The sequence below is a fragment of the Acipenser ruthenus genome, chromosome 29, assembly GCF_902713425.1.
Source record: "Acipenser ruthenus chromosome 29, fAciRut3.2 maternal haplotype, whole genome shotgun sequence".
Classification (NCBI taxonomy): domain Eukaryota; kingdom Metazoa; phylum Chordata; class Actinopteri; order Acipenseriformes; family Acipenseridae; genus Acipenser; species Acipenser ruthenus.
Window position 1 is genome coordinate 9,050,631 of NC_081217.1, and position 13,957 is coordinate 9,064,587.

At 38.3% G+C, this 13,957-nt stretch overlaps 1 protein-coding gene across 2 annotated transcripts in view; it reads left to right on the forward strand.

Moving 5' to 3' along the window:
• LOC117433202 (nuclear factor of activated T-cells, cytoplasmic 2-like) overlaps positions 1-13,957 on the forward strand; it is a 57,855-nt gene that overhangs the window by 17,790 nt on the left and 26,108 nt on the right. For both annotated transcript variants that reach the window (XM_059004200.1, XM_059004199.1), the window contains exons 4-6: positions 3,185-3,387; positions 3,965-4,137; positions 10,750-10,890. In XM_059004200.1, coding sequence (XP_058860183.1) covers positions 3,185-3,387; positions 3,965-4,137; positions 10,750-10,890 — 517 coding nt within the window. The remainder of the gene's footprint in view (positions 1-3,184; positions 3,388-3,964; positions 4,138-10,749; positions 10,891-13,957) is intronic.

The following is a 13,957-nucleotide window of genomic DNA, read 5'->3' on the forward strand; positions in this document are numbered from 1 at the left end:
ATTCTCAATAACTTACACTAAATTCATGTCAATTGGATAAACAATTCTCTGGATACATGTAAAAAGTGTGGTATATATATTTCATCCCTAGCGGTTGCTAATTACAGTAACTTATTTGTAGAGAGGAGGATCTTGTCTATTAGTGTCTTGCTATGCAGTTGTATGCCTGTGCAGATTGATTTGGAAAAGCTCTATACTCTACAGCCTTACCTCCTTGTGAAGGCCAATGAACCAGTCATATTTTTGCCTGGTTTCTTCAAGCCAGCAGGCAGAACCCACTGTTTCTGTAGTGTGAAGAGCTTCCTGTGTCAGTGGCTCAGAGGGAGTCACCTGTAGTCCAGATGATCTAGGATCCTCAGCGAGCACAATATGTACAAGCAAGCTGCCTACAGTTCTTCAAGCCCAGCCTGTTTTAATAAAGTCTTCTATCACAACACACAAGGGTGAATGTGGCAGTCCTCATTCATTAACACAGCACAGACGCTGTCTGTACACAGTGTCCAAAATGTACTGGTATTCCAGTAAAGCTCTTTTGAACTCACTGAATATATTGAGCAAATAGATATTGGTAGTTTGGTCCACTCATGATCACCTTTTACAAAACTATTTGTAAAATAGAAAAAATAAAATGGCACTTTACTAATTATTGACTGCATAAATGTTTAGGATGTTTAAACCATTTTCTGTAATAAAAACACTGACAGGTTTAAGACCTTGATACATCTGGACTATTCTAGCTTGGATCTAGCTGAGTTTGCTTTCACTTGAAGCCTGTCTAGTGTGGGGAAAGTAGAAGTGTTTTGGGGTTGGAAACCTGATGTAAGTAATACTGACAGCTATTATATATCCTGTTATATATATACATCGTCCTATTAAGTGGATTGCTGGTCACGTGATGTTTACTAATGTCACTTCATTTTTTTTAACAAACCCACCACTGTGCTGTTTCCTCTCTGGCTCACAGTACATGTGTTGTGCATTATTCATTCTGTGGACAGTTATAAATAAGCCTGGCTTTTTTCCATATGCTTTGCATTTTTTCTCCTTGCTCTTACCACACCTATTCACCAGCGTGAAACCAAAGAGCACCCACGGTGTGCTTTAAATGAATTTAAAACTTTTCTTGAGATCCAGTATTTTTTTATTTTTGTTTTCAGAAACATGTGAACTAGGGTTGACACCTCTTGAGGTAAAAAAAACCCCCAAACAATAGGATGTCTGAATGGAAGGGGGGGGTTGTCAAAAGTTGAAACTCTTATATGAATCCTAGATTCATTCAATAGCAACATTGATAACTTTAGTACTAAAGTGTTAACAACCTATTAATATTGTGCGTCAGTTGTCAGTGATATTGCATCTTGATTTATCTAACTTGTGCTCAGTTTGCTGTGCTGGCATTGCAGGGTTGCTGTAGTGAGCTACATGGATGTGGAGGCATGAGATTAAAAACTGGTACAGACTTAGAAAACAGGATCTTTCAGTGTCCCAGGAAGGCATATTGGAATCCCGGGACACCTCCCTCAAAACCGGGATGATCCAGAATCCAGGGAAAACAGCGACAGGAGGCAACCCTACTGTGACCCTCACTGATAGATATAGCCAGGCACCGTGCCAGCGAGGCCCAAGTACTGTAAGCTTCTTCATAACGCTGCAGACATTTCAAAAGTACCACCCTAGACAACTCATGGGCCTTTGCCAGCCTGTCCGTTATTATGTAGAATTGTCTGCCTGTCCTTGTGCACAAGGCAGATTTGAACCCAGATCTCAATTTTTCTAGATGAAAGGCTAGTGCTCTAAACCACTGTGCCACCAGCAAATGTATGTTTCTAGTTCTAAGATATTATCATATTTCATGTGTTCACACTTTAATCATTTTTATATTGAATTAATAAATAAATACACATACCTATTATTAGTACTGGAATCCTTTTTTTTTATCTAGTATTTCAAAAACAAGTTCAAATTCAGCGAGGTACCAACATTCAGCAGCTTATTTATAGTATTCGATTTTAAATATTGACAGACCATAAAAAAAAGTGAAGAACTGAAAGACTCTCAGCACAGAAAAAAGGGGAATGGTAATAATGATATAATGATACTAATGCTAACAAGGGGTAAGAGAATGGACTTCAAAGCCTTGGTTGAAACTTGTTCAGTGCTAATAAAAGCAGAAGAGCCTAGAGTTCTGCATTTCAAATTGCTGCTGAAGGCACTTCAGAAAGTTGTACAGTTCTTTCTGTCGTTAGCAGGACTTTTAAGAGGATTCCCGGTTTCAATCTCCAGCAACCATTGTGATGGTCCCGGACTAGACCCCTGTTATTTGTATAAGATCTCTTTACAAATTGTGTAGTTCTAAATTCTCTGGAGTCATCCACACTTTGAATAGCTATCTAGCATACAGGGAAAAATATTCAAATCCTCCAGCTGGGGGACTGAAAATCAATTCTGAAAACTGACTGTTAATTTAAAGTTAGGCTTAAGGTTTCGGGTGAAACTGTGATTGAGGAATGAGGTTTCTGTAAAGATGCCTGGTTTTAGATTTTCCTGGAGCATTTGGCTGGGGACGTATCAATAGCATGCTTCACAATGGGACCCCAGAGTGTCTCTTCCTACCAGAAGACTCGTAGGCGTCATTAGTGTTTTAAGGTTTAGGAGGGGTGCTAATGTTTTAAACAGTCCACCTGCTTTGGCACTAGATGCCCTAAAGTTTTATCACTACCTTTATGATTGTCTGTGGTCAAATTGTATTGAATAGGCCTTCCTTTGTTCATTGTGACATCTGAGCAATGAAGATTCCCATAGACTGTGTATGGATTCCTTTTCAGATGTTGGCATTTTTGTGTAAACTTAAACATATGTGTTTCTAATTTCCTGTCCAGCCCCTCTATACTAAGTGCAATGCACAATTGCCATTAAAAACCACAGCCATGTGCTTCAGAAATGAACTACCAGCAGTGCATGTTAAAAAAGAATCACTTGCTAATTATATAACAATCAAAAGATTCCCATTGCTATCCACCCGATACAAAACCCACCTCATTTATCTGATCAAAATGATGGTATGCATGCATGATCAGCTGCTTTCTCTCTATTACAGTACATGGGACTGCATTCATTTGCCTAAGCCAGTTAGGAAAAGTTACTGTTTGCATATTTTGTAACTGCATGTCTTCTGTTTCATCAGCTCCATGGCTACAGGGGGAAGGAGCCGCTGGGCCTGCACATCTTCATTGGCACGGCAGACGAGCGAATCCTCAAACCCCACGCTTTCTACCAGGTCCACCGCATCACCGGCAAAACTGTCACCACCACCAGCTACGAGAAGATCATCGGGAGCTCCAAGGTCCTGGAGATCCCACTGGAGCCCAAAAACAACATGAAAGCCATGTAAGAAAGACTAGAACCAGCCATCGCTTCCACCACACCCAAGCGAGGCCTGACCTAGCCCATTAAACCTAGTCTATTAGACCGAGCCCATTAGACCTAGTCCATTTCGCATCACAAGTTCTCTAATGATTCAATTTAGTAAGGCCAAGAAAAAATGATGCTATAATCACACTTTCTGTAATATTTCCTTTTAGTAACATTTATTTGCGCTTTGAGTGCCCTTAAGATTGGGATATTTAACTGAGTCAAACCAAAATAAATGATATATGCTGTGTACAGTCGAAAAAGTTTGTACACCTGTGCGATATGGGGCATTTAAAATCATATCCAGGTGTATTATCACCAGATTTCATTTTTATTCATCATTTTCACAAACAATTACTAGAACCCGGCCTTTTAGGACATTTGGAAAAGCTGTGGCAATATCCTGGATTTGCCATAAAGTTTGTTCCTGTGGTTACTCCCCTTTTCCTAACATGGCTGGAGTAACTATTGTACGGTATCCCTAGACTACTAATAGAAAACCATGGTAGCTATGTCTATAGCACCTGAGCTACCTCCATTGTGTTCCCTGCAGTATTGACTGTGCTGGAATCCTGAAGCTAAGGAATGCTGATATTGAGCTCAGGAAAGGGGAGACTGACATTGGAAGGAAGAACACCAGAGTGCGCATGGTATTCCGGGTTCATATACCACAACCTGGAGGCGGGGTGGTGTCACTGCAGGTTGCATCCACTCCCATTGAGTGCTGTAAGTAGCATTTTACACTGCTATTTGAAAAGGGATATGTTACACCATCTGTTTTGTCTTAATATTTCACTTTGTATGTGTAATATCCCATTATATGTGTTTCCTTCATTCCCTATGGCTGTTTTTGTTTCAAACGTTATTACTAACTAATGCCCTGCTTCTGAAAAGACTATTGGATTTCTAAATTTGGGGTTGGGGGGGGGTATGGTTTAGGAAGGACAAACAAGAGTGTGCAACTGTAATTCTTGCCCCCTTTTGCAACAGCAGTAAATGGAAAATATCTATCGCAGTTTCCGAAGGAACAGAGTTTACAGCTGTGCATGCAGTGGTTATGATTTAAATCGCCTAGCGTCTGTAAATCAGCTTTTTAAAAGCTGGAAAAAGGACACTGTTGTGCAGAGTTGAGTTTGATTGGAAGGTGAAGTATCCCATTCAAGGCTCCTAAAGGGTGTTTCTAAAATGCCTAAACCGTGCATAACAATTAAACAACGCTGCAAAGAATTTGAGTACGAGGGGATGTGTGCAGCTGACAGTGACAAAATAATGACGTGCAGATTTTGCAACTGTCAGCTGGAATGGGAGTCGAAAGATACCATCGTTAAGCATCATTAGCTGTTTATTGCGTTTGGGGAAAATATGGCTTGTTTGCTTGTACAGTATTTTGTATTAGTATGCTAATTCTTTGTTTTATTTCAGGTGGTGCAAAATTTGCACTGGAGCAAATGCTGTTTTGGTTTTGAATGGATTTGAATGAATGAATCTGCTTTGCTTAGTGTTTAAATACTGAGAAACCCCAATCTTGTTGTGCAGTTATTATGACAGCCCCACAATAGTAGGGCAGTGTAAATTTGTGTATATATATATATATATATATATATATATATATATATATATATATATATATATATATCATTTGTATTATAGAGGGCGTGGGCAATATTTACTGTAAATAGGCAGTTGATTAAAAAGAGTGGGGGGACTGTACATTACCATTACTGCCCCTAATGAGAAATTATGGTAACTAAATTATTTTTCTGTTTGAGGTCTGTTTGTCAAAATGTTAAAAAATAAATTAAAAAAAACAGATAATATTTAATTAAAAAATATGTATGTAGTTAAAACATGATGTATACTATACTATTATAGATATACATCTTGTTGTTTTTTAATGTGCATTTGTAATAAAACAACATTTATGAAAAAGAAAATGAAAAATTATAAAAAATAAAAATAATTTCACGGGGCTCTACATGTGTCCTTAAGAAGTGAGTCTGCAAGCTTTGAACCTGAAAGCTCAGTTCCCTTCAGTTCTCAGCTGAACAGCACAGGCTGTTTTTAAAACATCCCTTGGAATAAGGCCATGCCCAGCTTCAGCTTTACAGTTATAGTGAAGAAGTGCTGGCCATTATGTTTCTGGGGGTTTGATAAGATCTTGTTCCTTGCATTGTTCCCACACATTTGATATACAGATTGAATCATTAGACAAAACAGATTTCCTTGCAGCCGTGTGCTTCTGCAACATTGGTGTTGCTACATCCTGTATTTGCACAAGTTTTTTTACATCATCCAACTTGTATCAGACTGAAAGGGATGATGAACAGCTAGTGTGATTGGTGTTATATACTATTTAAAGAGACCTGTAAGCACATACTGCATATTATGGTTTGTTGACATAGTCAAAACAGTGTAGGCTTTAACTGTACAAAGTTCAATTTTCTTTTCTGCATGCTGCATCTCAATAAGAGTGAGTTATGATCAGCACACGTGCACTGCATGGTACAGTAATTGTGTTATATACGCTCCAGTGTTATCTGATTACATTTTTTCACTATATACCCATTTCGTATTTAAATACCATGTTTACCACACACAGCAGTTAAGGCGGCAGTGGTTTTCAGTTGTCTGACATCAGCATTTCAGAAATAATTTGCCTTCAAAGTAAACAGCAAGGATATTACACTTAAGAAAAACAATGATCCACAATGAGAAATGAAGTCAGTAAAATTTCATCTGACACACGTGCCATTAGCAAATTAATTCACTAAATATTCCGTTACCACCCTTATAAAAGCTTCCCATAGTAAAAGCATAGCAAAGTGTAATAAAGCACAGTGAAAGCATGGTAAAGCACAGGTAAGCATTGTAGCAAACCATGGTAAACAATAATAAATTCCCTAACCATGGGAAAAGCATGGGAAAACTGCTAAATTTCTCCGCAAATATGCCGTGGTTAACCTAAGGACATGTATAGTATTACAACAAATAAAACAACACCTAAACTGTAAATGTAAGGCTGGAATTCCATAGATGGTTTCTGGTGACCTGATACACCGTGGCTAATAGGGTATTATTGTATGACAAGTGGAATCTCTGCTATTCATTGGAATTCTAAATCAGACTCGGAACATACTTGACTTCTCTAAATGAAATCCAGGTCCTTATAACAGAAAAGTCCACAGCACTTTTAACATAACAGACAGTGCAATCACCTTGTGTGCTTTGCAAATACTAGTGATGTGAGAGGTATTGTATTTCCTCTCTATGGCAAGCCAAATGATCATTTAGAGATATCTCAAATTACATTTTAAGATACAATAGACCCCCTTTAATCCGTACAGATTGGACCAATTTGAGCCCAAATTAGTGAAAAATACGGATTAGCCAAAATTGAGTTTACTGTTTGGGAAATCCCTGCGCTATTAATTGAAAACTCAATAATAAAAATGCAATAATACAAATCAAATACAATGTCTCAACAACGGTCAGAAGCATTGTCAGGTGGTTCTAAGCAATCACAAATACGATACTTATAGCCAGAGAAAGACAAATTATCAAATTCCATTTTCAAACTATGATGGAAAGTCTATAACTATAAGCACAAAGATAATTCTCCCAAGTGTGTACGAACCTTTGGAACAGCCGAATGAACAGAATCCTGAGAACGTAGACTGTAACCAGTGCTAGTTCTTTTTACTAACTCACGTAAAGCAGACAAATGTTTCACCTAGTGTTTTCAACAAACAACTTTCACCCTCCCTTATCTCAGATTTTATCCACTCTCTGCACATGCAATAGGTTCTGTAGGTATTGCTTAGTCATTTTGCATGGAAAGATCAAATTTAAAATTAAAGCAGAAAAAAAAAATCGTACAGGTGAGCAGCTGGAATCTGCCCAGCAACACAAACCTCTGGCAGAAATCCAATAAGGAATACCACTGATTGGGCAGCAGCGTGGAGTAGTGGTTAGGGCTCTGGACTTGACCGGAGGGTCGTGGGTTCTATCTCCGATGGGGGACACTGCTGTTGTAACCTTGAGCAAGGTACTTTACCTAGATTGCTCCAGTAAAAACCCAAATGTATAAGTGGGTAATTGTATGTGAAATAATGTATAACGTGATATCTTGTAACAATTGGAAGTCGTCCTGGATAAGGGCGTCCGCTAAGAAATAAATAATAATTTTGTGCAACAAGAAAACAAGGCAAGCTAAAATTGGCGTGAATATAGTAAACACCACTTTTTTTTTTTTGTCTGAAATTTAAGTCATTGCCAAGAACTACTGCTGAATGCTGTTTTCCCATAATAACTGTTATGCGGTACTATATGTAAAGAAACTGCTCAGTAAATTATCCTAAAGGTCAGATACAAAAAAAATCGCTTTACATTGTGTGCATACGTACATGTAAAACACTTTAAAAACCCACTCCTTCCTCATTTCTAATAATATAACTCATTTTCTCATAACGGATTGTTGTGACTGAACGGTGATGATGTAACAGTTGAAAGTGACTCACCATCCTCTTATGGATGCATATGTAACATTCACACTCTTAAACTATACGGAAGCCTCCAATGATTCTTACTGATACCAAGGAAATCAGAAACGAGTCACTTTTTATGTCAAATTATACGCAGAGGGACAAGTCATCTTTTGATCCCACACAATAAAAGTGATTTTAAATAGTTAAAATCTGTTTTGTTTTTTAACCAGTAACCCATCTAAAATATAGGTCCTATTACAGGGGGGATAAAGCAGGATAATTCACTAGCCTTGTAAGGTTTTACACCTCAAGAGACCTGGGTTCAAATCTGGTTTCTATAATTTAGAAAAACCAATCCTTTTACTGTAGCATCACAGTAGATCCCACATTTAGATGCATAGGGTGCACTTATCACTTTGGATGAAAACAAATGTTTATTATGTCTTTTAAAAATGCATTCTTCAAAACAGCAAACCTGATCAAAAATTTATCAAAACCCTAATACTTACCAGGTCATTAAAAAAAGAAAAGAAAAAAATGTTTTAAACATACAGTAGGAGGCTGTGTGGTCCAGTGGTTAAAGAAAAGGGCTTGTAATCAGGAAGTCCCCGGTTCAGATCCCACCTCAGCCATTGACTCATTGTGTGACCCTGAGCAAGTCACTTAACCTTGTGCTCCGTCTTTCGGGTGAGACGTAATTGTAAGTGACTCTGCAGCTGATGCATAGTTCACACACCCTAGTCTTTGTAAGTCGCCTTGGATAAAGGCGTCTGTTAAATAAACTAATAATAATAATAAGAGCATGAACATAAATAAAACACTGTCTGCACAAATTCATGTATTGTCCAGTTTACTGGATGAAAAAACACAAAGAATTTAATGTATCTGATAAAAGTGGCAAAAGTTTCCCCTGGAATTCATTGCTGATTGATGTCATTTTCAAATGTGTCACGGGTTAAAAAACAAAACTGCACAAAAGTCACCCACCTAAATTTCATATGAAATATATAGCCATAATAACATGTACATATTGTACAGTCCAGTCCAAAGCATGAATTGAATTATTGGTATCATCCTTCATTGATTGGAGAGCTACAATTTTGTTCCCAGTGGTTTGGCAAAAAGACCACGGTGGCATCTGCCAGGTTTTCTCCCCTAGAGATAGACAATAAACACAAGCCTATCACAAGTCTATTATATGTACCATACTTTCCACAGAGTCTCTGCTCATAGACACATGTACACTGCACAGAGATTGGCTTCATCAAGTATTTAACCAACGCATTGCATAAATTAGCTTTTGTGATCTAGAATTGCCGTCCTAAATACAAAAGATTTGGGTAGATAATTTTTACCCTGCCCCAATTTAGAAAGTCTTATTCCCCCACGGTAACAGCTCCCAGGAGCTAAACAAGGACTGTTTTGAAGTCGTTTTTTAAGGACTGTTTTTTGAACATTCTCTTAGGCTAAATAGTGCTTTTGAAAAAAGAGAATACATTTCCTGCCCTCTCTAAAACAGTTTTGCTAACTACTAACTTGATTTAATGAATCAACAAGGGCTTTAAAAAAAAAAAATTTTAACTAAATATCCCTTAAAACTGTCCTTTTGTAAACAGGGCCCTACAATGTTAAAATAAATATTAAGCAATAGGGAATTCACAGTAAAACAAATGAATACCATTTAGTGTCGGCCGTACAATTTAAGTTAATGAATGGCTGAACATTTAATATTGGTAAACTGATGCGTCTACATGTTTAAACCCCACTAATCCCCCACTGCAATCTCTCAGAGAGGCTACACATGGATGTGCTTGGTGACTGAAGTACCCCCTCAGCCCTGAAGAGAAGGGGTGGTCCCTCGGTAGCAGTTCCTCATTTTTAAGGGTTCTCAATCCAGCATACTGAGACCCTGAGATTTTCCCCAAACAACATGCCAACTGCGTCCATTCTAGCCCCTGGTATGACACAGACAAGGCTGTGTTTTCCCGCTGCCCTTTGCAATCCCTTATTACATGAAGCTCTCCATGACAGGAAGACTTCACAATACGTGGGAAACGTCGAGATAATATAAGGTCATGCGAACCACCAAACAAGACATAGTGGTCACGCACACACAGACACACCCGCCCATGTGAGTGGGATGCAAATAGACAGATGCTGGCTGGAAACAGTAGAATTGAGAAGAAAGCTGTTATAATGACTCACAGCTTGTTTGTTTATGTAAATAGTTATGTATGCATGTTTGCTTTATATAGGTCCAGTTTTAGCCTGTTAAAAAGTTGACTGCAATATGGAGAAAAGGGCAAGTGGTTAGCTCAGTAAAACCACAGTACAAGTGTGGTAAACTGCAAATTTACAGTGCAAATGTACTGGTACATTCTTATAAGTTTGTACAGTCCCTGATCACCTTACCTAAAATAACATTAGGTCGTCTAAGATTAGTGCTAATCAGGGTCTGTGAAACCAGACGAAAATATACTGGTAAAAATAAGCTTATAACCCTTTTTATGTTAATTCAGGATATGAAAATATTTAAAATGCAACACTATAGATAAAGTGCTGTATCCTGGTTCCCCCGCTGCAGGTCACATAGTTTTATTAAAGCTAAACAATTGGCACGAACTACAACAAATAATCTACCAGGAAGCAGCAGGGATATTTAACCTATAGTGTTGTATTTCAAATAAATACATATATCCCAAATAAGAACATTTAAAAAGCCAAAAGCTCTTGAGAAAATGTGAGCTGCCAGAGCTACAGGTAAGAATATGGATTTTAAAAACTTGGTTAGCAAGATAACTTCCACATTGGTGAAGGTGCTAGAGATGTAAGCTGTCTCCTGTCTGATCCACAGCTCAGAGATCAGCCCACGAGCTGCCAATGGTGGAGAAGCAGGATGTGGAAGGCTGCTCCGTGCTGGGGGGGCAGCAGATGATCCTGACCGGCCAGAACTTCACTTCCGACTCCAAGGTGGTGTTCACAGAGAAGACACATGGTAAGGCTTGCTACTCACAAGCTCAAGTGTTACATGTAATAGTGTAAGACAGGCTATTATAGTATGTGAGATCTATTAAGTAATATCAGAACAAGGCAGAAAGGTTACACCTGCCATAACACTGTTAATAGGGGTAGCACTGATCCCACGAGACAAGCTTGCGAGGTGTTCTGAAGGGAAACCGTTCCTCATTGATTACTGCCTTCAGGGATGCTGAGGGTGAAATCTGTTCTCTTGAATGGAGCATGGCCTGTTGCCATTGCTTTTTCACACTGTGCCTTGTGAAACATCAGTTATCAGTCAGAGGGTTAGAGGTGCCGTCTGAAACAGACTTGTGACAGACAATTATTTTTCCATTTTACATTGGTTAGGGTTTTTTTTTTGTTTTTCCTCTCCTGAGTGTTAACGGACCACGCTTGCATTAAGCGAGCGAGCACAGGTGGGCCGAATGGCCTTTTCTCGTTCTCGAATGTCTTATGTTCTTATGTGTGAGATACCATTTGCATAATCAGACATGCCAGGGACAATCCATTGAAACAAAAGTGTGTGCTGTAGATTCCCTTCGAAGTTGTTGAGAGTGCTAGATTCTGGGATGTATGGGTCTGTACTGTACGTCACACTCCATATTTGCATGTATCTGAAAAAACTCTTATTCTATTGTAATGAAACTTGGTATTAACTTTATTTAGCATAAATTATTGGTAGTACCAGATTGTGGGGATATATGGAGGTCTTTACATGCATCTTGAGAACACAAGTAATTGTGTATTCTATATATTGTAAATCAGTAATTGTATTATACTTTACCATGCTAACACCTCGTTTGCTTTCCTAATGTCCTCTTAAGTACCACTTATCCAGTTGTTGTCAAACTATGTATTGACATTTCTTATTCTAAACTATTCTGTACATATTGTTGATACGGTTATCACATTTTTCATCATACTGCTCTAATTTGGAATTTACAGCCGTGGCGAGGGGAGATATGTTACCGACATCCTTCTTATATGTACTTACTAAAATCTTTTAATGGGACGCTCACAAAGTTGCTAAAGTGCAACAATGCTGATAGTGAGCATTTATGAGAAAAGGGCTGTTTATAGTTAGCTGAATCAATAACACAGCCTTTCCTTAATAGAAGATCTGTGCCAGTCTCTTGATATGATGCTGCTTTTAAAATGTAGAAGAAGCCACGGCTTTAATGATCTGCTTGTACATCCTGCCCGGGTGCTCTTTCTGTGCACGCTGTCAACATCGATTTCATGTGACTGCTCTGAGTGCTCTCAGCGAGTGCAGGAGAGACTGACAGAAAGGAAGGCAGGCGGGCAGGCAGGCAGATAGACGTGGTGCTGCAAACAGTCATCATATCCGCCACTGTCTTTCAGTCTTGAGGCAAGGAGCCAGCATGCTGTGCTTTTACTTCAGGACAGGAAAAAGTAAAAGTAACCGCCATTACAATGATCAGCAATTGTTGTATGTAGTGGCATATTGACATCTATAATGGTACAATACACACTGTTAATCCATTGCAGTGTTATGATACCACACCAGTACCAGACAGGGTACAACCATGTCAGAACCACAGGGCAAGATCTGCTCCAGATCCAATGTGTTTTGCTAGTAATGCTTTGATCTGCTAGTGGCTATCCCAAGTAAAGCTGCTTTTAAAAGGGTTGTTTTCTGTATGCTATATTTTTATTCTATAATTTAAGCATCTGCACACTTTTATCAAAAATAGCCTAACTAAAAAAATTTAAAGAATTTAGCTACATTCCTTTTGAGCAAAGAGTCATTTATTTCTACCAATGCTCTACCAAGCATTTTTACTTTTTTTTTCTAAAATTATGAAATGAAAAAATATAATAAAACTTGTACTTAAAATACCTTTTGGTTTAAAAGGTTTATATAATTTAGAAACAGTAACTTGCACTTAGAGTAAAAATCCATGATAATCGCAATATATATTTTTGGTAGAACGTCTATAATTTCTTCCTGTAAATACATTTCAACATGTGTTTGTTTTAATGTTTGAATGTTTTTTTTCCAGCATGATAAAGAAGTATAAATTATTAGCTTGAGCTGGATTTTCCATTCTCTCTTAAAGAGTTAAAGATGCTCTTTTGTTTAATGCTAGTTTAATTAACCCAAAATATGAAAATCAAGTAATTTAAGATTAAAAAGGAAACTAGGAAATAGTAAGAAAATGCTTCTTGTAATGCAGCATATGCCTTATCATGACAACACAGTCCAAATAGGGACCATTGGACACGTTTTTTGGGCACTGCAGCTTTAATTACGTCATGAAAAATCACACAATAAAACAGCAGCCTCGTGTGTCCTGTATCTAAAATTATTATCTGAGTTAGAGAAGCAAAGGTCTGGTTTGCATTTGCATTCTGGCCTTTATACTAATCAGGGAAGCATTTGGTTTGCATGAAGTTGAGATGCGAGATAGACACCATGACATGACACTATCACCAGCCAATCACAAAGCAGAAAATCTACCATACACAAAGGTGCACATGCATAACAGGAGAAATGATTTAGTGTGCCTTCTACAAATCAGATCTGTGATCTACTGAGTTCAAACCCTTTTAAACTCCTCATCCTTCTTGATGTGGCTCCAGTGTCTTCAATAGCAAGAGATGCCCCATCTGACACTGGGACTGACTTTATCTGAAATGAGGCTTGTTCATTTACGTTAGCAACAGCAGATCGAGATCCAATTTATTTTAATTGAGACTCTTGTCAGCCCCAGTTAAGATTGTGGGCTGGCAGAACTCACCAAGCCACAGAGATGTTGAAAGTTACCTAATGAAAGAATACATTAGTTAAGACAAATGTGACATTTCATATCCATGCCAAGCTTCTCTTAAAGTCCTGTATCCATTTTTGATGCATGGATGTATGCTTTCTGAGCTAGAACAGAGCTTGCAGATTCCCCTCGTAACCTCCTGCTGCTGAAAGTGATAGCAGGAGCAGGTGTGTTTAGTTCTCAGAGTGACAAGGCATCAAAGAGGGGAAAGGTTTGTCCGTCGGCAGCTGAAACTACATTTAGGGGATGTAA